We start from the raw sequence: 26,812 nt of genomic DNA, 5'->3' as shown, positions 1-26,812 counted from the left end.
GAAAAGAAGCTGATGAGAAGTCTATTCAAAGTAGGAGAGAGCAACCCACAAGCTTTTAAACTAGGAACTGAATGAGTAACAGCTGCCCCTATTGGTAGAGATATACTCATATCCAGTGCTTTTTTTGTTAAATAATAATAAAAAAAAAAGGTGCAGGAACTCACAACTTGTTAATCTTTTATTTACGAGTATTTATATGAGTGCTGCAGGCAAGTAAAGAAGTAGATGCTGCGTGCTAAGGGAAAATCTATAGGTACCCCATATGGGCTGGGGGGGCACGAGCATAGCTGAGGCTGAATGTGATATGCATAAGGCGCTGGGCGAATGAGTGCGCCTTAATAATGGGGATCGGGGCCTGAAAGGGCGAAGGGGAAGCAGGTGGCTGGAGAGAGTGGGGAGAGAAGGGCTCGGGCACGGGCTGGCTCCCGATCCAGACAGCCTGGTCAAGGTGGACCTCAAGGTGACTGCAAGGTGCATCGTGGGTGCTGGAAATGCACTGGTGTTGGCAGGCAGGGTGCTCGGGCAACGTGCTGCGGGAGCCGCGTTGGGAGGGTGACCGGGGTGGGCGGACGGGTCCCTGCAGACGGAGGGAGCCGGGGGAGGTGGTCACGCCGCAGAGGGCGCGGGCGAGCCGTGCCCGGGCAGAGGGGTGTGGATGGGGCTCGGCTCAGGTGCGGCGGGCTGCGGTGCGCTCCCGGTACCTTCGAGGCTCTGTCCTGCCCTGCTCCTGCATACTATTAGAAAAAAAGCCCTTAAAAAAGTTCAAGTGTGGCGCTGCAGGGGACTGCATAAAAAAGGTGCCGGAACGCTGTTCTGGTGCGTTCTATTAGAAAAAAGCCCTGCTCATATCCATTGTTATGAAGATCTAGCTAGCATGATATTGCTCTTCCAACACTAAAAAGCCCCAACCATTGTGCCTTTCATAAAAGAGGTGCTTTAGCCATTTCATCATTTTGCTTGCCCTCGCCTGCATCATTTCCTGGTCTACTGTATGCTTTTTGAGGCTTGGAGAACTGCTTTGCCAATTGAGAGCCCAATCCTGCGCTCGGCGGCAAGGCTCCGTGCCACCGAGCACTGTCGCAAATGTGCCATAAGGCATGCTTGCTAGCCTCACCACCGGACTCCCGCATGTGCTAACCCAGCACCGGCGGTGCTGGGCTACCGAGGGTGGTCGCTCAGCTTCCGCGGCTCGGCAGTCTCCCGGTCCGCCAAGTGGGGCGGGGAGGCGGGAGGCCGGCGAGGGCTGGAGAAAGGATGTGGGGAGGCGTGCCGGGGAAAGGGAGTAAAGTGGTCGGCGGTAAAGTGAGTAGCCCCATTGTGGGTCTGCTTAACTTACCTGGGAGAAGGGGACAAAAGTCCCCTTCTCCCGAGGCGCCGCCCGGGGTGCGCAGGATCCGGCGGCAGCCCTTCTCGGTGCCGCCGAGCCTGGGCGCCCAGGGTAGCTCAGGATTGGGCTGTGAATTGGTTTTTTGTCACCCACATTTTGACAACGAGCTGTGGGAATACAGTGTATAACACAGCTGTTCATATTAATGCTCTTTTTCACATTTCAAAAGTTGCCGAGGAGGGGGGTAGAGAAAGGGGGGACGTGGGTCCAAAGCAAACATTGTATTCCATTTGAGCAAATTGAATTACACTTGTACTCCATCAGATTACAATAATTAGCAGAGGAGAAATGGATTAAATTACAGCCCAGATTCCAGGTCCATCCTTCAGTTCAAACTCCTGTGGTAATACATTCCTTTTCTTTAACAAGCTAGAACCAAATGAGGATTATAACACATAAATAATGCTCCCCCGATAGAAGACTCTAAAAAACGGAAAAAGAGAACTTAAGGAATCATACGGATCAAATACAATGTGGTTGGCAACCTTCAGTCTTGAAAGACTATGGTATAAGCCTACAGCATCCGGTATTCCCAGGCGGTCTCCCATCCAAGTACTAACCAGACCTGACCCTGCTTGGCTTCCAAGATCAGACAAGATCGGGCATGTGCAGGGTAACAGTTGCTGGGGATCAAATACAAAATCTTCCGGTATTGCCCAAAGGATTGAAAGCATGACTATCCTACTTATTTCTTAATTGTCTAAGAGTGCAATCTTAGTGCGGCCTTTTCAGCCACACTAGACGCTGTTCCAGAACCACCTTTCAGAGCGCGATACCATAGTCTTTCGAGACTGAAGGTTGCCAACTACTAAGAGTGCAATCCTAACCAACTTTCCAGCACGGGCATAACTGTGCCAGTGGGGCATGTGCTGCATCCTGCAGTTGGGGGGCAGTCATGGAGGCCTCGTCAAGGTAAGGCAGTGTTTGTTCCCTTACCTTGGAGTTGCATTGCCCTGATGTCAGTGCTGGAAAACCGGTTAGGATTGAGGCCTGAATCTTTCTCTCCCTGCTTGGGAAGGAGAATTTAAGTGGGATGGCACCTGAACACATGGTTTAATATAGTCCGACAACCTTGGGTGGTAGATTAAAAAAATCTTTGCCCTGAATAGGGAAACTTGAGACAATGAGGAAATACTAATTTCCACAGCGAAAGACCCGTCTTTTGATAGTTCTGCTACAGATATGGGCAGCCAAATCCTGAAGCCAGTGGCTCCACTGGGTGCAGTGGTGCCAAAATGCCTACTGTTGCATCCAGTGGCACCACTCAGGCTGCCGGAGGTCTTCTTGTGAGAAGGGAACATTCGACTCCTTCCCCTGAATAAAGGTGCAGGGGCTGCAATGGGACTCCTCCAGTCTGTGCCGGCTATTTTGCCGGAGCAGAATGGAAGAGTTCCAAGTCAGGTTTCAAAGCCCGACGCAGAGCGTAGGATCCAGTAGAGTAGGGCTCTGCCAGTCCCACCCCCTCCCGCCCTGATCCTCCCCCTGCCCTGCTCTTCCCCTGCCCCGGAACGCCTCCTCTCCCACCAAGAAACTCTGCACTAACACATGGTGGTGTGTCTTACCACGGGTGCTCCTCCGGCATTGGCCTCCCTGCACTGGGCCCAACGCCAACTGGAGTGGGCCCAGTACTGGCGCACATCAATGTGCTTTATGGCATATTTATGGCTCCCAGTGCTGGTGATGGAGCTCAGCGCCAGTGTTGGGAGATCATGGGATTGGACGCTAAATTGTTCTACAATTTCAAAAATTTATTATTCGTCAATGGTTCAAATACCTGAGGAGCCAAAAAAAGAAAAAAAATGCTATGACTGAGGACAATGGCAAAAACCAAGCTCAGTTGCATCTTCTACACTCTAATGGTGGTAACACCATTAAAGGGATCTACTCAAGTGGTTCTGGTGCCAGCGGAACTCTTTTGGCCACATTTACATTGTAATCTAGTGACACAGTGACACAATCTACATGCGAAATGGGAGGGGGGAGAGAGGCCCTGCTACTGTTGATGTTACAGTAAAGCACTCTCTGTGTGCCATCCACAGCTGGCAGCTCTATAGGAATTCTATAAATGTAGTCAGTGGGGTCACTAGGGTTTGCGTCACCCAGTGTGGAAGGCTACCCTTTAAGGAAATGGATATGGAAGGAAATGGATACCCTTCAACATAGACTGGAACACAGATGGTATACATATGTTGGAAAAAACGGTTTATTCTTGAAGTGGGATTTTTTTTTTAAATTGTGTTACTGATGTACTACACGGACTTTAGAAATAAACTAATATTGACAAGAGAACGATTTCTTTAAAAGTCCTGATGACAAAACACAACATTGCCCCACATCCCACTTCCTCAAATGTAGCAAACCCAGTTGCAGTGGCGTAGCTAGAGGGGGTGTAAAACACGAAGTTTTGCAGGGAGCCTCACTGCAAAGGGCAATCAGCCCCTCTCCCTCCCCTTTGGAGCCATTCTGGGTGGGCATTCGCCTGGCATGGAAGGGGAGGAGGAGGGGACCCCTGCATACTGCGGTGAGGCTCTCTGCAAAACTTAGTGCTTTGTGCCCTCTTTAGCTACGCCACTGCCCACTTGCCACGTTCAATGCCGCAAATAGAAAGCAGCATTTTGACACTACATATTCAGAGACTCTCCAACACATTTTGGAGACTCAGGTCCTAATCCTATCCAGCACCGGTGCAGCCACAATGCAGTCCCGAGGTAAAGGGAACAAACATTTCCTTATTTTGAGGAGTGACTGCCTCCCCACCACAAGATGCAGGGCATGCCCCATTGGCCTGGTTGCACCGGCACTGGAAAATTGGATAGGATTGGCAAATCAGGCAGTAAAACCAAGTGGCAAAGTCCACGGTGGTAGAAATATAAGAACAGGCTAAATCAGGGGTGTCGAACTCATTTCATAAAGCGGGCCAAATAGCATTCATGATGCCTGCTGAGGGACGGAAGTGATGTCATTAAGCAGGAAATGATGTCATTAAGCTGGTGATGACCAGAAAGAAACACTTTTTTCTCACTTAGGAACTCATTAGCTGCAAATGACAGAAGAGAAAGTACGCAAATCTTATTTTCAAGATACTGGAGAGCCCAATTATCATGCAGGTTACCCTTTCAGCAGTAACACCTCAGGAGCTGAGAACAGAGCCCAAGGGCCAGATAAAGAGCTTCCTGGGGCTGCATCCGGTCCCCGGGCCTTATGCTTGACACCCCTGGGCTAAACAATTGACCATTTGCTGTTGTTCCCTAAAATCTGCCACTTCACCCAAGGGGAACAATGCTGCTCAATGGTTTTCAGCTAAATCATAATATATTATTTTCACCAACAAAACTCTGTTTCTCATCCAGGTATCAGAACATAAGAACATAAGAACAGCCCCACTGGATCAGGCCATAGGCCCATCTAGTCCAGCTTCCTGTATCTCACAGCGGCCCACCAAATGCTCCAGGGAGCAACCAGATAACAAGAGACCTCATCCTGGTGCCCTTCCTTGCTTTGACATTCTGACATAGCCCATTTCTAAAAACAGGAGGTTGCACATAAACATCATGGCTTGTAACCCATAATGGATTTTTCCTCCAGAAACTTGTCCAATCCCCTTTTAAAGGCATCCAGGCCAGATGCCATCACCACATCCTGTGGCAAGGAGTTCCACAGACCAGCCACACACTGAGTAAAGAAATATTTTCTTTTGTCTGTTCTAACTCTCCCAACACTCAATTTTAGTGGATGTCCCCTGGTTCTGGTGTTATGTGAAAGTGTAAAGAGCATCTCTCTATCCACTCTGTCCATTCCCTGCATAATTTTGTATGTCTCAACATTTTGCAATGCGGACAAGGTTAATGAATCCACTATAAGAAGCTAGTGTATGGTCCTACAAATGACTTTTTGAAAACATGTACTCTAAGGGTTAAAAGGGTTTAGTGCGGTCTGCCTTCACTACAGCTTCTTCACAATCTCAGGCAGCACCAGTGTTCTAAGTTGCAGATAATCTGTTTGGTCCATATGATACCCTGGTGTGAGCCTCTCCCAGTATTTGGAAATACCTTGCAATGCTGTGGGTGAGATTGATCAGATCAGAGCCATGCTGTCTGCTTCTGTGGGGACAGGGTGAGAGATCTTCAAGAGCAAGGACCTCTTATATCATCATTGCTAGAGTTTCAGCTGATTGAGTTCACTGAAGGTAAACTACTGATCACCCTACACTGTGATGAGTTACCATTTAGTCTGCTTATCTATTGCATGAGTTGGGGGTTACTTAGTTGATGGCAGAGTTGCAATTTGGGAACGTGAGAAGCTCAGCATCATCTAATTAAAACTCATCAGGGTCCACTACTACTTGCTGACCTATCAAGGCTGTCCTCTGGTCTTGGCAAAGGAAGGAGCAAAATGCCAGGGTGGTCACTAACTTGATACAAAGGTTCCTTGCCCAACTGCTGTATATAGCATGTCTTGCACATCTCCTTCTCGGGTATGGATGCAGAATGGTTAATGCCGCTTCAGGTTCCACTTGAACTGATGTTATGCTTTCCAGTGTCTACCTTGGACATGATGTGGTTCTTTGCTTGTGAGTCTGGTTGATTACAGGGGCTTTGGGAATCACAAGAAATCTTGTTCATTGCCCTTGGGTGCCCCTATTTTGGATCACAAAGTCCTGCTGCTGATGTGGTAGGACCAGACATACATTTTCAGAAATACATTTAAATGTTTCTACTGTCACCTGGCAAAGGGTCACAAATGTTGAGGATGATGAACAACTGCTCATGGTATTTGCTTATCATACTACCCAGGAAGGCAGGAGGTCTGGTCTAGAGGGTAGAGCCTCTGTTTGCCTGAAGATAACAGCTGAAGGTCGCCAGTTCAAGGCCACCGGCACCGTGAACGGTGAGACCTTGAAGCAGCTGACAAGCCAAGCCGAGTTTTTCCATCTGCTCTTTGGCCGCCCTTCAAGTGAGATATGAAGGATTGTCAGCTTGCGTGGGAGGAAACTGGAGGCCAGAATGTGATACCAGATCATTAAAGGATCCATCTGAAATGTTGTAGTTCTTGAAAGACAGAACTTCCTTCAATTGTAAAAATCCCTATATGGATTTAGTATAGCCTGCCTGTGTAAACCACCTTGAAATAAAGTCTGAGGAGAAATCTGATGACCATGAAAGGTAGTATATAAATACCTGTATTATTATTATTATTATTATTATTATTATTATTATTATTATTATTATTATTATTATTATTTACCCTACTTCATTTTATCCTATTTTACGCAGGATAGGCTGGGAGCAAAGACTGGTCCAAGGTAATCCACCTTCATAGCTGAGTGGAGATTTGCACCTGGGTCTCCTGGCTCCAACTTCTTCACTCTACCTGCTACACTACAATACTGTATACTTTACCTGTGGGGCCTTGCAGAATTTGAAAAGCTGGCTCATTCCAGTAGGCAGACTGGACCATGAGCACGAGGTAGCCGGCTACTGCAGAAAACCCTCAAGGGAGCAAGGGAGTGCCTCCCCTATCCATGAATCTTTGGACTACAGAATCTGGTAAACAGTGTCCCAGTAGGGTTGCCAGTCCTTCAAGACTGGACTGTAGTCTCCAGGAATCAGCACTGATCTCCTGACTCTGTGTCTACTGAAAGTGACTAAAGGTGACTACTGAAAGCAATCCTGGAGATTTTAACAGAGCCTTCAGGAATTTCCAACATTACATCACCTTGAGGAATCAGTCTCCAGGAAAAAGTTTCAGTTGGCAACGCTTTGTCCCAACCTTCCCGGTTTACGATTTTCATCACCACATAACTTGGCCATGGTTATGTACTGTGATGTGGGCAAACCATGATTCATCCACATAACACTATTGATTTAAGGTACCTGTTCTGTGTTGAAGTCTATAATGTGTGTTTTTCCATCCATATTAGGGGGGAGACACAACAGGATGGGAAGACTTCAGATTTGTAGATTTTGTTTTTGTCACAAGGTTACTGGAGCCAAAGGCTAAATGAGGACTCATGGCCAAGCCAATTATCTATTGCAGGGGTCTCCAAACCCCGTCCCAGGGGCCAGATGCAGCCTGCAGCGAGCCTGTATCTGGCCCGTGGCCAGCCTCTGATCCCCTGAGAGCCCCGGCCCAAAACACAACTGGAGCTGTGCTTGTGGGGTGGGGGAATGGAAGTCTACATAAGTGTGTGTTTTATTTCTGTGGTGTGTGTTCGTACTTGGAGAAATCCTGCAATTTGAGCCCATTCATTTATTCATTCAACTAAATTCCATCTCTAATGTATTTATTTGAACTTTACATTTAATTTTTTTTTTCCAGCCCTCGACACTGTGCCAGATATTTGATGTGGCCCACTGGCCGAAAAGTTTGGAGACCCCCGATCTATTGCATCACATGTGTCTTTCTCTGGGGTGACCCTACATATACAAGTACAAATCTACATCTGAATTACTACAGATCAAGGATTCTACATAAAACTCCAAACCTGGGCAACAGAACTGCACAAAGACCAGGTCAAAAGCAATACTAGGTGAGACACATTGTGACTGAAAGAAGCATAAGAACATAAGAACAGCCCCACTGGATCAGGCCATAGGCCCATCTAGTCCAGCTTCCTGTATCTCACAGCGGCCCACCAAATGCCCCAGGGAGCACACCAGATAACAAGAGACCTCATCCTGGTGCCCTCCCTTGCATCTGGCATTCTGACATAACCCATTTCTAAAATCAGGAGGTTGCGCATACACATCATGGCTTGTACCCCATAATGGATTTTTCCTCCAGAAACTTGTCCAATCCCCTTTTAAAGGCGTCTAGGCTAGACGCCAGCACCACATCCTGTGGCAAGGAGTTCCACAGACCAACCACACGCTGAGTAAAGAAATATTTTCTTTTGTCTGTCCTAACCCGCCCAACACTCAATTTTAGTGGATGTCCCCTGGTTCTGGTACTTACAATTAGTAATTTAGTGCAATTAGTACAAGGCCTGCTATGGCAAAAAAAAAAAAAAAAAAACTCCTTAAAAAAATTGCAGTGTTTGAAGAACTGCAAGTTGGGTCAGCCCTGTAAAATGTGAAGGCACATTTTACAGCTGGGGGACACTGAGGGTCAGATACATACACCTTTCAGGCCAGTAAAGTGTACTTAAAACTGCAGCCTTTTTGTTATTGCTATTGTTAAATGGTTGGGAGTCAGAAACCCTCCCAGATCTCGCTGAACCACCCAGATATCTACCAGTAGTTCTTGATCCGCCTTTGGCCTGTCCCGAGTAACACAAGCAGTTTTCAGTCTGTAGCAGAAAGAATACCTGTCCTTAGAACGCACATTATTGCCTCTGTGAGAAGCCTTATTTTCCCACCTATCTGATAGGGCACTATTCTAGAGTTCAATAACTTTGTGGATAGATCAACAATGAATTTTGTTAGCCTTCCAATCAATAACAGGCATGGTCTCATCATGAGATCACACACCCCTCTTTAAAGTCCCTCAACCCACTGCAATTTTGACACATTTTGTTGCCTCTCCATTTAAAAGAAATGAAGGGAAAAACAGCCTAGGACACACATTTAAAGTAACATGTGATTTGGACTTATGATCCTAGAAGATTTTTCATAGCTGCTTTGTGGGTCAGATTGAGTCATGTGTTCGTATAGGATTCCCTCAATGCTGCTGTGGTTAGAAGGTGTTGTAATAGTGATTAAGTGTCATGGTGCCTGGGTTTTTGTACAGACGTCTGAGTGAGGGTTTAAAGGAGTTCAATCTAATTATCTTATTGAAAGGAAGGTCAGAAGATGGTTTAATCACATCACGCTTGTAAAGTATCTGGGCAGGAGATCACAGGTAATAGCAAAGGGCTCTTTTAATCACGCAGACTCAACGCAGGACTAAAATCTGATAGCTGAATGTGCAAATCAGCCATGCCTAATAGAGAAAGTAATTACTCACTGGAAGAGATTTCCAAAGCTTGTGGTTGAATCCTCCATCATGGCGTCCTACAATCAAGATTCTAAAAGATAGCATTGATTCAACCACAGATTGGAAAGAGGAAGGATGCCGAAAATCCTGAGTGAAATTTCTCAACCTGTGTTAGGCAGACAGGCAGTCTCAAGAATCACACTCACACAAACGCCTTGTGGCCTTAAAGAACACAAAATTATAGGAGAGGAGATGATGATGATTCATACGGTGCCATCAATCTATATGGCATTTTAATTATATAATTTGAATATAATAAACAGATCCCAATATTGGCCATGTCAGAACTGATCTGTTGAATTGGAGCCAGGAATTGGGAACCAGGGCTCAGTGGGTAAGCCAGGAATCAGAGCTGAGAGATCAGGCCAGAGAATAAGCCCAGAACAAACTAGAGTTCAGAGAAACAATTGTTCAGAGAAACAGTTGTTGCTCTGGCCAAGTCCTATCCTGGACAGACTTTGTAGCTAACTGGCAAGCTAGTCTAAGGGCATGGTTGTTAATAATAATAATAATAATAATAATAATAATAATAATAATAATAATAATAATAATAATAATAATAAACTTTATTTGTATCCCGCCCTTCTCCCTGAAAGGGCCTTGGGTGCAAGAGGCCCTGAATTCAAATGCCATGGGAGGTTATGTATCAGGAGAGCGAGGCCCTACATGTTTATGGAAAAAAACATTTTTTTATGGCACAGCAGAAAACATTAGAAGATTTCAGGAAGACCTTGACAGAATGGAATATTGGGCTGAACAGAGTGAAATTCAGCAGGGACAAAATGCAAATTCATCAGAGACAGCAAATTTCTGCACTTAGGCAAGAAAAAAAAGAAAAAGAAATCAAAGGCACAGGTTTAGAATGAGCAGTGTCTGCCTTAGCGGTATGTGTGAAATGGATATTGGTGCGGCAGTGGATCACAAGCTGAACATAAGTCAGCAGTGTGATGTGGCTGCAAAGAAAGCTAATGTGATTTTAGGTTGCATTAAGCTTCCAGGTTGTGAGAAGCAGCTATTCCATTTTATTCTGCACAGGTCAGACCTCATCTAGGAGAGCTGTGCCCAATTCTGGGCCCCATATTTTAAAAAAGACATGGTCACCCTGGTGCAGGTTCAGAGTAGCGCAATGAAGATGATCAGGGGTCTGGAAAATGAGTCCTATGAGGAAAGGTGAAGAAACTTGGTACAGTATGTTTAGCATGGAGATAGTAATGCTCTTCAAATATCTGAAAGGCTCTCACATGGAAGAGGACAAAGGTAATATCTCTGCTGCCCCAGAGGGTAGGATGATTTAATGGACTGAAGGAGGGGAAATTTTGGTTGAATATCAAGAAATTCTTAACGGTGTGAGCAATTTGTCAATGAATCAGAGTATCAAGTGGCATGTTCTCCCTCGCTGAAGGTTTTCAAGCAGAGGCTCAACAGAGGCTTTTGGAGATGTTCTAGAGAGGACCTTCTTACTTCAGGCAAGAGGGTGGCCTTGAAAGCCCCAGCGCTACAATTCTATGAGCCTAGCTCTTCCTGTTGAGCAGTGCCAATGGCTAGCCTGGCTTGTTGATGGGAAAACGTCAGTACCCACTTTGTAGCCCTGGTGGTTCATCACATGGGGCAGCTGCGTATAGAGCTGTGAGTTCTTGGTTCTAGCCCCGGCGGTACCTGACAGGCCAGGGCAGAACTAAATGTGCTGTGCATCTTGAGGTTGCTGCCAAAAACAGCAATGAGTTTTCCCGTCTCTCCTGGGAACAATTAATAAGGGGGGATCCATGATGTGATGTTATCACGCTGTACATTTCCCGGCCCTACCTCCTGTGTAGTGTCAGTCAGTGATGTGGAACAGGGACAGAGAACAACATGACATCATGTCACACACTTCTCTTATTAAAAGTTATGGGGAGAGGAGGGCAAACATGATATGCCGTTTTTGGCAGCGATCCCGTTTTCAGCTTTGTGCCAGGTTCTGCCTGGTGCTTTTACAGTTATCTGGATTGGGAGCAGGACTTAGCCAGGGGTATGAAGGGCAGTCAGTACTCCACTTGGGAAGGGAAAGTTTTCTCAGCCCCCTGAACTGAGGATGACTGCGTCCCTTGACACCCGAGGAACACAGCCACCTTTGGATTACGGAGGTGAAGCTAAAATTCCCAACTCATTTCTAAGGACTAAAAGTTTAGCATGGAATTTCCTCTTTCCTGAGGCATTAGCAGGCAATTTTCCCCTCTTTTTAAGTGCCTTTAACCTCTGCTTGCGGTACTTATTCTGGAATAGGCTGATACCTATTCCACCTGGGTGTGATAGGACAGGTGTGTAGTGCTCAGAGGAGGAAGTTTGACTAAGTGCCTAGGATGTGGTGATAGCTGCTTGCTTAAGATTTTTAAAAAGACAGATTCATAAAGGAGTGCTCTATGCAATGGCTTACTATGGGTAGATGAGACTCATCAGCCTGGGAAGGCAGCTCATCTGAGAGAAGAAAAACTCTGATCCCAAACCTCCACTGCCTTGTGGCTACATCAGGTTATGGAAAAGGCTTCAGGAGTCAACCTCGAGGCAAAATCTGGAGCCAGAGTCCCTGAGGCAGTTCATGGCTGAACACAGTCACGTTCTGGCAACTCCTGCGACGCCACTGGAACCAACCGTATTGGCCTCTGCCTTTCCATTGGACCATTTCAGCGACGTGGAGAGGGGGGATTTGCTGCATGGGTAACAGCCTATCCTCCATACCTACTTTACCCAGGCTTCATGCACTGGAGAGGACACTCTGTTCCAGAACACTATTCAGAGCGTGTTACCATAGTCTTCCGAGACTGAAGGATGCCAACACTATGGGTATGAGAAACCTGTATACTGTACCTCTGACTACAAGTTGCTTGGGAGGCAAAAGAGGGGAGAACAGTTACCTTCACCAGAGATATCTGGATGCCACAGTGAGACAAGAATGCCAACTTGATAGACCTTTGATTTGAATTTGCATGCTCCTACCCATTTGGTTTTAGTTCTGTTCTTATGATTTTTGTACAAAACATATATGCAGTATGTAAGCATATACGTATATTTCTGTGTAGTGCTGCGTCAAAGCAGATGTGCTTTTTAACAGTGAAGTCCTCGCTGCTCTATTACACCAGCATTATTAAGGAGCTTAGCCCACGATGATAAGGTCAGGTTGTGCAGCAATACACACACCCAGCAAGATCACTGATTTGGATAGAGCAGCCCACAAGAATCCACAAATTGTCTACCCCTGCAAGAAATTGGCAACTGGATGACCTATACAGGTCATGCTTGTTATCTACTGGGGTTCCAATCTGGACCCTCAGTGGATAAAAAAAAAAAATCAGTGGATACCAAATCAGTGGAAAAAATAGCTTTAAAGACCCACTTCAGGTTTCTTGCTTCTCTATTGCTTCTAATAATTTCATTCCATTAGATTCCATTATTCACCCCATCTAGTGGCTGAATGTGGCATAGTGTCTATACCGATGCATTCTGGGGTCAGAATGGAGGAGCAAGAAACCCATAAGTGTGTCTTTAAAGTTATCTTTAACCCATTTCTGCCCAGCCCACAGGTGTACACATTTGATCCCTGTTGTGCATATGCAACTTTGGGCAGAAACATTAGGCTTAACCCCGAGAAGCTTGCAACTGGTGCAGTTTAACAGCACAAAGGAAATTCGATTTAGGGTTTTTTTTCCCCTTGTTACAAGGCATTTAAATGTGGACCTCAATATCAGTGGTGAGTCAAATTAGTGGATCCCAAATCAGTGGATACCGAGGCACCACCTGTACACCTTTAATGGCTGTAAGAAAGAAAAAGCATCAAATGAAATTCAAGAACAACAAATTTAACTTCATAACAAGATAAGAAGTTTCCAACAGTATGTGATGAAAGGCATAATCCTAACTAGTAGCTAGGCTGGCCCAACTCCCTTGGACTGGCCTGGGAGGGTCGAAAATGTGCCATAAAGCATGTTTGCACCTCCTCAAGGGGAAGCTGGGCCGGCGCTCTGAGAAGCGCCGGCTTGCGTAGGCTGACATAAGTTATCCGGCATAAGATCTAGTTATGCCAGATCCCAATCCCCATTTCCGGGGAGAACGGAGAGGCTTCAAGCCGCTCCGTTCTCCTCGGACTTGTGTCACCTCCAGAGGTGGTGCAAGTCCAAGGAGACCTATTGGGGCCAGCAGCCATTACCCAGGGGTAAGGGGAAAAGTTTCCCCTTGCCTCTGGCTAAGCCGCTTCTGGCTCCTATCCTGCGCTGGATATAGCGCAAGCCTCCTGGCTTGCCTGTTCCAGCGCAGGATAGAATTGCACCCTAAGAGGGAGTAGTAACTGCTAGAAAACATTCCTCCATTTGGTTTTAGTGTCAGAATTTGAATTCAGGGTATTAGTTGAATTAGTTGAATTCAGGGTACTAGCCTAGACGCCTTTAAAAGGGGATTGGACGAGTTTCTGGAGGAAAAATCCATTATGGGGTACAAGCCATGATGTGTATGCACAACCTCCTGATTTTAGGAATGGGTTAAGTCAGAATGCCAGATGTAGGGGAGAGCACCAGGATGAGGTCTCTTGTTATCTGGTGTGCTCCCTGGGGCATTTGGTGGGCCGCTGTGAGATACAGGAAGCTGGACTAGATGGGCCTATGGCCTGATCCAGTGGGGCTGTTCTTATGTTCTTATGTTCTTATTAGTGAGGGGAAAACTAATTTGAACCTCATGTTCCCAGCTTGAGCACAGTCCCAGACCTTAATATCACTGGTTTAACCCATCAGTAAATTGTTCTTAGTTTTAGAACCTGCTCTTATTTTAAAATATGCTTTCACAATCGATAATTTTCTACCAGTTTTACACCAGTTCACAAGCAATGAAGTTGTCCTGGAAGTCTACTCGAAAAAAACGACAGTGTCTTGCTTGGTAAACAAGCTAACTTTACGCTATAGCTTTTTTTGGGATAAAACCACAATTAAAGGGCATCTCTGCTTCTGCCCAATGCTCATCTAGGGAAGGCTACTTATCTGAATAATTTTTACCCAGAGTAAATGAAAATAAAGTTTTGGAGAAGTACAAAGGCTTCTGTTGACCCATGAATGGGGCAAAGGCAGGAAGTGGAAAGGGCGGGTTCCGGAAAGCTGTAGCTCCACATTTGGAAACCACAAACACTAGAACTGTCTACAGAGAGATGACAAGGTATTGTTTCCAGTGAGATGAACTTCACACCAACATAAAATATTTTATCGAATATATGAACGGAACCTTTGTGAAGTTTTTGGCACAGTTCCTGGATCCGCATTTCCTACTGTAAGACCCAAACCAACCGTGCGCTTATTCTATGGGAAAATACACTCAAAAGTCACATCCATGAGTTTCGACTCACACGGGATTAGTAACCACACGTTCATTGCAATCTGGAATTTTCTTTGTGGCGCAAACCACACCATTCCTTCTGCCCATGCTGTCAATCATCCATCGTCCGACCTCCTGGGACTGCAGAAATCCCAGCAGTACTTGTTCACCAAATGGGGCAGGAGTTTCCCTTTGTGGCTTTGTCCTTCTCAAGGCAGGATACTCCCTGGTTTGGGCATAGACTGGTTCCCAGCCCTGACTGTCACGAGGGATATCCCCCCCCCCCACACAAACTTTCCCCCACATTTTCTGCGGGTCTTTTCTTCAGGAAGCTGGTTCCCCCAAAGGTGAAAATCAACAGCAAAGATCAAAGTTCTCATATCTGTAATACAAACTAGGTCTGCTTTTGCACCTTTCTCACCTGAAGTGGGCTGAAAGTTCTTAAGACTTCCTGTACCTGATGTCTCCCTGCTTCAAGTCTGGCTTCTAATTGGCTTTGGGGTTCAAATATGAGCAAACTATGTTAAGAAAAGCTGCTGGGGATTGATCTGTAGCAGCAAAACAGCAGGGGGGAAAGGGTTAAGTGCCCCCCCCATGAATCTCCAGTGTTGACAGCCCTCTCGAAGCAGGTTTTCCAATTTAAAAAATGCCATCAAGATAATGTTTACACACCCCAGTACTTCATGCCTAGTTTGGTTCTCAACCCAAGAGCCCTAACCTTTGCAGCTGTGTTTGCAGGCAGACATGCTTGTCTATTTCCTTTCTTCTTATTCAAAGTGAACACCTGGAACAAACCCAGAGAAGCACAAGCCTTCTATTGAGAAATCATTAATGTGCACCATAGAAATACTAAATAATACAGAGGCTTCCAAAATGATGCCGCCAACTCCTCCATCAGATGTTCAGAGCGGCCATGCTATGAATGATGCTTTAGCTCCAGAGGTAATCTTGCAGTTCTATGCACTAGTTTGGATCTACCCAGCTCTGAGGCCCAAAATAGATGTGACGACAGTAAACCTGACACATTAAATGCAGGCCTGCCCAAATCACATATAAAGTGGAATGGGTCCAATTTAAAGAATCTGAGGGGCAACTTCTTCAGTGCCTGTAGTCAACCACCCTGCAGTCTGTTCCCCAATAGCACCCTCTCTCAGCTCTACTCCAATGCTTGAAATGATACCAGCCTGGAGAAAAAACATTTGGGTGGAAGCAGAGGCATTGCCAGTATATTCTCCCTTCTCCATGACACATCACCCCCACTGCACCACACTCACCATGGGGTCAATGTTGCCTTGTGTGCAGGTGCAAAGCAGAAGAAGCAGGTGCAACCCAGAAGAAGGTGCAACCCAGAAGGTTGGCGGTGACCTGATGACATCATTGGGTCACTGCCAACTGCTTTCAGAGTGCCCCAAGTTCAAACCAATTGGAGGCAGTAGGAGAAGGAGGGTTTGGAAGCTCCGCTCATCACTGACAACACGGTGAGGGCTGAAGACACGGGGCAATGATGCCACCTCCCAGGCTGTGTTATGTTGCCCTTCCTGGAGCTGCACACTGGGGTGGGCTGCCCTGTCTGCTCGGGCCTTGTGACGCTTCTGGTTGGAAGGGCTACAGGAGAGTAAATGATGGGACCAAGTAGGGTTTAGGTACAACCCTCTTGTTATTTAAATTGGACACACATACATAAACACACTTGATATGTTATCAGGCCAATTTAGTGTTTCAAGAAACACATTTGTCATTTGTCACATTTAATTTGATACTGGCATCAAGTTAATAGTTAATTTTTCTGGACTTATTCACAAGGCTGTCTTCCCAAGAATAATTCATAGCCTCCACATTCTTAGGCTAGTCATCTGTATCTTAAGACATGCATGTTTTAAGTCTGTGGAAGTTTTAAAGGAAGAACGCTTTTGCCAGGGAGATACTACTGGCTCTCCCACCAACTTTAGTTTGTGAAGACCTTTCTGTTTCACAAGTCTTAATAACTCAGATTATTTCCTTATGAGGAAAGGCCACGGCGTTTGGGCCTCTTCAGCCTAGAAAAGAGACGCCTGAGGGGGGACATGATTGAGACATACAAAATTATGTATGGGAAGGATAAAGTGGATAGAGAGATGCTCTTTACCCTCTCACATAACACCAGAACCAGGGGACATCCACTAAAATGTAGTGTTGGGAGACTTAGGACAGAAAAAAGAAAATATTTCTTTACTCAGCGTGTGGTCAGTCTGTGGAACTCCTTGCCGCAGGATGTGGTGATGGCAACTGGCCTGGATGCCTTTAAAAGGGGATTGGACAAGTTTCTGGAGGAAAAATCCATTACGGGTTACAAGCCATGATGTGTATGTGCAACCTCCTGATTTTAGAAGTGGGCTATGTCAGAATGCCAGATGCAAGGGAGGGCACCAGGATGCAGGTCTCTTGTTATCAGGTGTGCTCCCTGGGGCATTTGGTGGGCCGCTGTGAGATACAGGAAGCTGGACTAGATGGGCCAATGGCCTGATCCAGTGGGGCTGTTCTTATGTTCTTAAACTACAATTCCCAGGAGGCCTTGCAGGTCTCTTGTTATCTGGTGTGCTCCCTGGGGCATTTGGCGGGCCGCTGTGAGATACAGGAAGCTGGACTAGATGGGCCTATGACCCGATCCAGTGGGGCTGTTCTTATGTTCGGATTGCAGTCTTTCATATGCTGCGTTCTTACACTGTATCTCATTTTTATTGATTGGGATTTTATTGTTTGTAATTACATTTAATGTTCTTTGACAGCCACCCTGGATTTATTTTATGCAGAAAGGGAGGATATAAATCTAGCTCAGTGGCAGAGCACCTGTTTTGTATACAGGGGGTCCCTGGTTCAATTCTGACATCAGGATGGGCTAGAAAAGACCCCCAGCCAGAAACCCTGGAGACAGTCACTGTTGGCAGTACTGAATCAGAGTGACCAAAGGTCTGACTCACTAGCAGGCAGTCCTGTAAGGTCATTTAAAAATGGAGCTTTATTGCCACACAGTAAGGCACTGTTGTAGCTATGTAGTTGAGCTTGGTAGGTTCATTGGAACTATAAGTACACTAGTTCAGTCCCTCTGCCAAGTGGTAACACTGTGATGTGTCTGTGAACCAGCCCACATTAGCATGTCAAAGAATGGAAGCACTGACAAGATAATGAGACATGAGTCTAGGCAAGTGCTTGGCTGGCCAAATGTGAAAGAAAACACCTACCAAAGTCAGGAGAGCACTGCAGGGATGTTAAGACTTAGTGCTGGGTTTCTTTAATCTTGATACAACAAATCAAAGCAATTAAGGGAGAATTGGGAGAAGCAGAGAAGGAGTTGTCATGGGTCCCATTGCTGGCTGCTAAGGCAGAAGTTAGTGAGATAAGGGGATGTTGGCTAAATGCCCTCAACTACTCCAGCTCAAGGCATGCAAGGGAGAAAAGGTTAATGGAACTTTCTACAGCACATATGGCTACCCAAAACCAAAAGGCATTTGCAGAATTGCTGGATACATTGTACAAGATGAATGGGGTGTGGAACTACAACTGAAGCATCAGCCAATGGATGAACAAAATACAGGAGGGAGCTCGGCATCCACTGATTTAGCATTCACTGATCTGATTCACCATCGATTCAGAGGTCCACCTTTAAATGCCTGGCAACAAGGAAAAACAAGCACCAAAATCCAATTTCCTATCTTTGTGCTGTTAAACCACACTGGTTTCAAGCTTCTCGGGGTTAAAGATAGCTTGAAAGACCCACTTTCAGGTTTCTTGCTCCTCCATTGTCAGTTGTCAGACCTCCCATCCAGTCTATGGAGCAAATGCCCCAGGCACGAACCTCAAGGATCCTGTGGAAACCTCTCTGAGGCTTCTGACGGGGTTGGAAACTGTGCTTCCAGTTTCCCGGAAAAAACATTTTATAGAGTAGGGGAGCCTTCAGGAGGTTTCCCTGATGCAGGCAAGGTTGCATTAGGCTGCGTGAGCCTCAGGTTAGTGGGGTGTGTGTGGATTTTCATGCGGGGGGGGGGATAGCCCGCGGGGCGCCATTGTGGACCTTTGCCCCAAGGCATGGGGCTGGGGACATCCGCCACTGTCTGTTGTTGCCCCAGAATGCATTGGTATATAGACATTATACCTCATTCAGCCACTAGGAATTAAATTATTAATGACCCAGAAGTGGGACTTTAAAACACTTCCCACTGATTTGGTACCTACTGATTTTTTTAATCCACTGGGTGTTGAACCCCAGTGGATAACGAGGCATGACCTGTATATGCAAAGACCATACACAAAGATCTAAGGATCATAGAACTCCTTGGTACAAGTCAAAGGAAGGTCACTTGAATTATCACCTGCGTTGTATGGGATGTGCCACTTATTCAGTTGTCTTTGTATTGATGTCTGGCTCCAGTTCAGTGATTTTCAACCAGTGTGTCATGGCACAGTGGTGTGCTGTAGGGGAAGGGTCATTTAGTGGGACTATTGGGGGATGTGAGCCCTCCACCAGCAGCAATGTGTGCTTTGTCAATTGAGTTAAAACTGGTAGTGTGTCTTGACAATTTTAGTGCTATGTCGGTGTGCTGTGAGATGAAAAAGGTTGAAAATCACTGCTCTGTCTATTTATTTGTACCCACAACTGAAAGACTTTATCCCAGAAGAAGTCCTGCAGCTGCATTAACTTCCCCCTCCCAACTGAACCTGGCAATTGTCACTCCTGCCTTGGTCTAGACTTATGGAAACTTTACCTGATGCAGAACATAGTGGACCATCTCCTGATGATGAATAGACTGCTGAGGGCACATGACACCTAGTATCTACACTCATTCCATGCAAAACACAAAATAATGGTTTTAACCTGCAAAGCCCTATAAATCTCAGGTCTGCATACCTCAGAGACTGCCTCTTCACTCACAAACCACTGCAATCTCTTACATGTATCAACGATATCATTATTATTCCATCACCACGTTAAATCTGGACATCAAGGAAAATGAAACTGGAGCCTGAACGTCTTTTGAAAATGTTTACACCCCTTCCTATTTCCATTGGATTTTGATGACTATGTTTAAGTTTTTAATTGGGTACAAGATTCTGGCAGAGGAATATAAATAAGGAAAGAAATATATTCTGAGGATATGTTTGCATACCTGTTCTTCACCTGATGAACAAACAACACAAAGCAGTGATTTGCGTGTGTGTAAAAACTCATCAAAGAGAGAACACCATAGATAGAAATCTGGCATCATTTTAAGCGCAGTGCTTTCAAATGGAGCCAGCTCACATGTTCAGTGGCAAAGCATCCAATATTAGGTAACCAACTGATGAGAAACCAAACAATAGAAGACAAGTACATATGAACAGGCCCTGAAATACCCCAGAGCTTTCTAATCCTTGTGCCAATTTATTACCAAGGCTTGTGTCTATATAAGAACAGCAAAGGCCCAAATCAGTAATATAAATCTACTCGGCTAGTTATCAGCAATCAACTAAGAGCTCTAATGGTTCAATCACTAATGGTTCACTAACTGATAAGACAGAGAGACCTCTCTGAGGGCCCTTCCAGGTTTTCACGTCATCTGCTAGTGGTGTGCTAGTGAACCAAGATGCTAAATTTTGGCAGAGTTACTTAAGGAAGATCATTTGCTTGGGTTGAAATCAGTATATTTACAATTCCACTGAAACTGATTGCCATCATCTAGGAGGCCAGTCTGTGGACATTAAGGGATCCAACTAGATCTCAATATAGCTCAACATATGTTTGGTCTTTCAATAGATATCAGTGGCATCTTTGTGCACTGTCTATGGGCACAATCCTAACCAGATCTACTCAGAAGTAAGTCCTACTGTGTTCAATGGGACTTACTCCAGGAAAGTGAGGTTAGGATTGCAGCCTATATGTCATATATTTAAAAAAAGAATGAAATATTAACCTCAGATCACTGCGCCTAGGGAAAACCTTCTTTTTGCCAGTGAAATAGACTTCACATTCATCAGTCTTCAGCCGGTGTGCGTAGTCAATATAAGCAGATACCTCCTGGCCACGGAAATTTCGATCCCGAATGAAGATTATAGACTAGGGAGAAAGAAAAGAAAGAAAAGTGTAAGATGCCCAAAGGAGAAAGACTTGTACATTTTACACTGAATGCTTTTGGACTGTTTTCTTTTGAGAACATAAGGAAAAAATTTCCACTGTATTAAAATGTCCATTACTCATTCTAGACTTATTCCAAATCACTTCATTACCATGCTCGCGTATCTTTCATGAAGGCTTTGCACAGCTTAAACATGCCTACTCAGACTTAAATCCGTCATAGTGTAGTAGCAAGGCTGGCCCATCCCTGTGGCCAACTGAAGTGGTCACCTTAGGCAGCGGTTTGGTGGGGGGAACCTGTCTGTGACCGCCTACTTGCTGCCCCCGCTCTGTCTTTCCCTTTAACTCTCTGGATTGGAAATGGAAGAGGTGGACCGAGAGGAAGAGGACATGTGGAGGAGAGGAGAGTGCTGAGCTAGGATACTGGAGAGTAGGAGGAGCAAAGGTTGCATATCATTTGGTAAGGGGGGGAGCAATTTGCATGCCACCTCAGGCGTCAGAAGGTCTTGGGTTGGCCTTGCTCTCAAAGGGGAGTATACAGAAGCGTAGGCTTCATGTGCAAAGAGCTCAACAATCTTCAGTGCGCTTGTTCTCCTTCCTTCTGTCCCAACTTTAGTGATGGGGAGCTTAAGCTGAGAGAAAATTATCGCTCAGGCCACGCTATGAACTGGATCTGGACCCACCTCATGCTGTGTTTGAATTTAAGTCTCTCTGGCTCACGCATCAGCCTAGCGCTGCAGTTTTCAAACTCTACGGGAGTTTGGAAACCGCTGTACGTCCTTGTAGGGAAGGGGCGGGAGGCAGTGGGGGTGGGGGGAAGGCAGCGACACGATCCCCAGGATTGCGTGGCTAAGGGGGCTGCAGGGACTGGGATGTATTCACCAGACCCTACAGCCGCATTCCCGGGATGCAGGGAGCCCTGCATGAGAGTCTTGCAAAAGCTTCTAAAAGTGAAAGTGATCACTCTCTACTTCTGGTTTTCTCTCTTTTCCACCAGTTTGCAAGAGGGCTGTCAAAGTTCTGGAATGCTGCCTGGAAGCGGTTGGGGCCTGGGATTAAATCAGATCTACAACTTGCACTTCCTCTGAAGAGCAGGTTTGCAGCTTGGGAGTCCTCCTAGATCCACAACTGTTGGATCTAGCGGGATCTTTGCCCAGCTTCAGCTTCAGCTGTTGACACTGCACCTGTGTCAGTCAGATCTGGTTATGGTGGTCCATGCCCTAGTGACATCTCATTTAGACTACTGTAACACACACCCTCTGTGGGGCTACCATTGAAAATGGTTCAGAAGCTGCAGCCGTTGCAGAATGTGGCAGCTACACTGACGCTGTGAGGTGATAAAAGACAATGAATAATTGGTTCCCTAATCAACAGATTACATGAGACGCTCCAATGTTTAAAACGTTGGCAAGGTGAGCTACAGCTTATGTTCAGTAAGCAACATAAAGTACGTCTTTCATCCCTGATCTGATTATAAACTTAATTTCCTAAAGTAGGTGTTTTCACACAGACCTGCCATGTCGAAAACAACAAATCTACACAGCTCTACGGGGAAGCCGCCTGGATGTCTATCAGTGTCTTTTTTTGAACTTCAAAAATATTTGAAAGGAAAAAAAAAATCCTGTGATAAAGGTACAAAGGGTTCCTTTTGGCTTTTGATCCGGTATCAGTTGTCAACATTCATTTTCATTGTTCTTTTTTTCTCTTTCAAAAGCTCATTTAGAAGTACTTATAAAGCTTTCATTCATAAAACGTACAAGTGTGTGAGATGGATTTTCTTAAGATGTTCTATCACTTTTCAGCTTCACCACACCTTTCTGCCTCGGAGAAGATAGCTTTCTAGACTGTCTTTTAAACGCCTCCCTTCCCGAGTGATGAACAGCAGATAACACATCTTATACCAATAATTAAACAGTCAGTGTGGATTTCACAGAACGATCTGAAAGGCGTGATTGCAAGAGCGCTTTGGGATGATGGGGGGTGCAATCTTCACAGCACATGTGATACATGCAGTGGCGTAGCTGGAGGGGGTTGTGGAGCACTGACGCTGGCAGCGAGGCGGACAAGTGGCCCCCACCTTCGGAGTCTTTCCTGGCGGGGGGAGTAAAGGAGCCATACAGCTCTGTTTTGCTCCCCCCACCGGGAATGGCTCCAAAGGGGGGGCCGCTTGCCCGCATTGCTGCCAGCCTGAGTGCTCTGCCCCCCCTCCAGCTACACCACCGGATACATGCTCCCATGTTATGCTTTCCCCCAGCCTTTTGCAGGCAGAACATTTATTTATTTAAACATTCCCACTCTGCCTTTAAATAGAAAATTCCCTTGGTGGTTACAACACCACTGAAATGACTAAATTCAAACCAGCCTAAACACCCCCCCCCATACCTGAGGCAGCACTGCCACTGCCCTCATTCTCTTTTTTTGGCAGTGCAGATGCACAAGTATGCACACCTGTGTCTCCTTTCCCCCTCCTTCTTGGTGGTGCATTAATACCACGTCCTCTGCATCTTCAGATGTCTTGCTGTTCCCCCTCCTTGGCTGGCGGCCTCGACCTGCACTGCCACCTTGTCCCTTGTGGCAATAAAACCAGGAACTGTTACAACCTTTAGAAGCCCGTCTAAATAAGACTTGTTGGATCTAGTGCTTAAGAGCTGTTAGATTTGGTGCCAAGCAAGTAGAAAAGGGGAGAAGGTTCCACAAATGAGAGGGCCCAATATTTTAAGGTGCTGTGAGTCTTGAGCTGAGTACTCTGGCAGCAAATCTCAGAGGCCTTACTCTCTGTGCCACTAACAGCCCGATCCTATTCAGCTTTCTAGCATTGATGAAGCCATGTTACCCTGCACATGCCTGATCTTGTCTGATCTTGGAAGCTAAGCAGGATCAGGCCTGGTTAGTACTTGGATGGGAGACCGCCTGGGAATACCGGGTGCTGTAGGCTTATACCATAGTCTTTCGAGACTGAAGGTTGCCAGCCAGGCCAACAGAGTGCACACTGTGGTGATAGGGCAGCCAAGGAAGCCTACTCAAGATGAGGGAAAGTTTGCTCCCTTAACTCGAGGCTGCAATCAGTGCTGGAAAGTTGGATAGGTTTCAGCCCTAAGGCATCTCCTAGATTACTGGCCTGATCTCTGCTGGAGCAGAGAAGGTGTCCTCAGGAGGGTTCTGAGAGCCTTCATGTAATGGCTGATTGAGGTCCCAATTCTTCAGTCTTTGAAATGTCATGACAACTCAATCCTATCTAAATTTCCAGCACTGATACAGCCGTGCCAAAGGGGTGTGTGCAACATTCTGCGGTGGAAGGGCAGTCACAGAGACCTCCTTACGGTAGGGGAATGCTTGCTCCCTTACCTCAGGGTCGCGTTGCAGCTGCATTGGTATTGGAAAGCTGGGTAGGATTGGGCCCTTGGTCTGGAATCTGCATTGTCTTGTCTCTCCTTGCCTCTTCAGTACTTGGCCCCAGACTGGTTCTGATGAAACTTTCTATGCTGCCTGTCTGATCCTCCTCTGCCCAGCCCCAGTTGGTATGGAGTGTGTTGCTGCCTCTGGTTCCCTTTCATCCTCACCTGCCTGCTCCACAATTGTGTCCCAGCTCAAAGCCAAGTCTAAGCTTCTCATCTAAGGACAAACTCTGTTTCCCTCTCTTCCAAGAAGGGGTGTGCTCCTTACCCCTTCTCGGAAGAGAGGGAAACAAGAGTTTGTCCTTAGATGATAAGTTCAACATCATGACCCTGTTTGGTAGGTGAGGCTGAGAGAAAGTGACTGGCCCAAGGTCACCCAGGAAGCTTTGTGGCTGAGGGGGGATTTGAACCTGGATCTTCCAGGTCTAAGTCCACCTCCCAAACCACTACACCAGCCTGGCTCATTTCTACGCAGACACAGGGAAACAGATATAGTGCATTCATCAGACATGACAGTATGCACAGTTTTTACTATACGGAAGAGACAGCCATGCTGGGAAACCGCTGTACATGAAGTGACCCCTAATGATAAGCAAAAGCAGGAAGGCGATTCCAAGTTGCAGCCAAATTTTTCCACTGCAAAAGATTCAGCTAATTGGAATATGGCTGCAAAATTCAAGGGACGTGTGGCTCCAATCTACACTTTAAAAACCACTGCAAGGGTCAGAAACCATTACGTAACCCTTCCTGGAAACGGATGTGTTAACAAGAACTGTACACCGTGGGAGGCCATTGTATTGGCCAATGCACACTTCCAATGAGTTGTGGAGTGATCTACCCCAGCTTTCAAGAGAAACATATTTTATTGAAGAAGGCTTTAGAGAACGGTTGCTTACAACTAGGCCAGACAGCCTGGTGCTTGCCTTGTGAGACTAGCCCCCCCCCATCCCATGCCATAAATTACTTTCTGAAAGTACCTTGTGTTTCAAAGATGGCTTGCTGTGCTGCCCCAGGGAGGTGTACATACTGCTCTAACGACATGAGTTCAAATCCCTGGGGCTGCACAGAGTTAGCGCTCAAACTCTTTGGATTGGTGCTACTTTTTTCTAAGCACATTTAGCGTTGTGCTCTACATTCTTAAAACAGCCGCAGCGCGTTTGTCCTCTTGCCCCAGGGTAAGCCCCAGCTGCCACAATTGGGCAACTCAGACCTGCGTCTGCTAAGTCACCGGTGCAAGTTGGTGGATCAGTCCTGGGAAAAGGGATAAGGTTTGGTGAGTTGCCAGTGCTGCCAATCCTGCCCCCTTCCCAGGTCCAACCCACCCACTCTACCCCCCATTGCTGACCTCCTCCTGCCCCGCCTCCCACGCTGGTTGAGCTGGTCTGACCCACAGTGCAAGCCTTTCCACCGGCACTGCAAGCAGGGGTGCTGTTGCAAACTGCTTTATAGTGCTTTTGTGACAGCCTGAGCTGGTGGAGCGCGCACTCCAGGGGATAGGACTGGGCAACAAGATGCAGAAATAAATGCATCATTTTAAGGCTAACAAAAACAATTTCAATTAGAATTCAGCTTCTCTAAATCATAGTTGGGATGAAAAACCGGAAAACTGATGACTGTGGGAAGCATCCAGGGTTTGCTCCAGGCTAGAACACTCCTGCAAATTGGTCCCATGGGAAAATTCCTTCCACTTCTAGCAATAGTTAAGTCCTGGTTCATAAATTCAGCTGAAGGTGGCACAAGTCCTCCCCTTCCACCAGGTGGTCGTTTGTGAGCTGGACCCTCCATGTAAGCACCTGACTGTCTGCTTTGCAAGATTCTTCTGCCTTTTTAAATAGAATAAACAGCACAAACTAGGCTTGTGTGGATGGTTCTTTCTCCAAAGGGAAAAGTCTTACGGTAATCTCCACCTTGCTGTTTAGGTAGAACGTAGGAGACAGGGGACAGCTACGTGGGAAAATTTAAGAAGCTTGCTTATTAGAGAGCATAGGTGACGTCAAATAGGCCATGACAACTTTCACGGAGAAACCCCCAATTTGGAATACATGGATTCAAGCAAAATGTGAGGCAGGAGACAATCTTTCGGAGGGGAAACTGAAGCCTCAGCCATATCACCTGGTGAAACAGTCTTCCACAGAAAACGTTTGAAGGGTTGCCAAGTGAAAGGTAAATGGCTGGAACGCAGAAGGCAGACAATATTTAGGAGTCAATTATTAACTCACGGAGGAAGCTTAAAAAAAAACAAAACCCCAACCCTACCAACCCATGGACAGTTTCACAGGTGGTGCCTCAGGGGCTTGAAGCAACAAGCTGACTGAAAAAGGACAGGCTTAAAATACATTACAAGGCAAAATAAATTCTTAATGACGGGCAATTTATTTTTCTTGAATACTGTTTGGCCTGATTTGCCACCTGTGGATCAAGTTACATCTAGCAAAAATACCACCAGGCTACAGTAGTAGGGAAACTGACCTCGTCTCCGTATCCTTAAAACAGATGGTCTTAGCACTTTTATTCTGGAAAAATGTGAAAGCCGCTGGTCCTTGCCTGAAAGACGAGGAATGAAATGGGGCTAGTCCATGATCTCATGCTTCACTCTTTTGCCTACATGAGGCATTAGTGTGCTGATTTCAAGCTCAGGGAACT

At 46.1% G+C, this 26,812-nt stretch overlaps 1 protein-coding gene and 1 pseudogene across 1 annotated transcript in view; one reads left to right on the top strand and one right to left on the bottom strand.

Moving 5' to 3' along the window:
- CFAP299 (cilia and flagella associated protein 299) overlaps nt 1-26,812 on the bottom strand; it is a 304,423-nt gene that overhangs the window by 43,465 nt on the left and 234,146 nt on the right. The window contains exon 4 of the mRNA XM_066632747.1: nt 20,614-20,756. Coding sequence (XP_066488844.1) covers nt 20,614-20,756 — 143 coding nt within the window. The remainder of the gene's footprint in view (nt 1-20,613; nt 20,757-26,812) is intronic.
- On the top strand, nt 23,591-23,709 carry LOC136656227 (5S ribosomal RNA; annotated as a pseudogene).

The sequence above is a fragment of the Tiliqua scincoides genome, chromosome 6 (assembly GCF_035046505.1).
Source record: "Tiliqua scincoides isolate rTilSci1 chromosome 6, rTilSci1.hap2, whole genome shotgun sequence".
Classification (NCBI taxonomy): Eukaryota; Metazoa; Chordata; class Lepidosauria; order Squamata; family Scincidae; genus Tiliqua; species Tiliqua scincoides.
The sequence above is the reverse complement of the archived record's forward strand: the minus strand, read 5'-3'. Positions and strand labels throughout refer to the sequence as shown.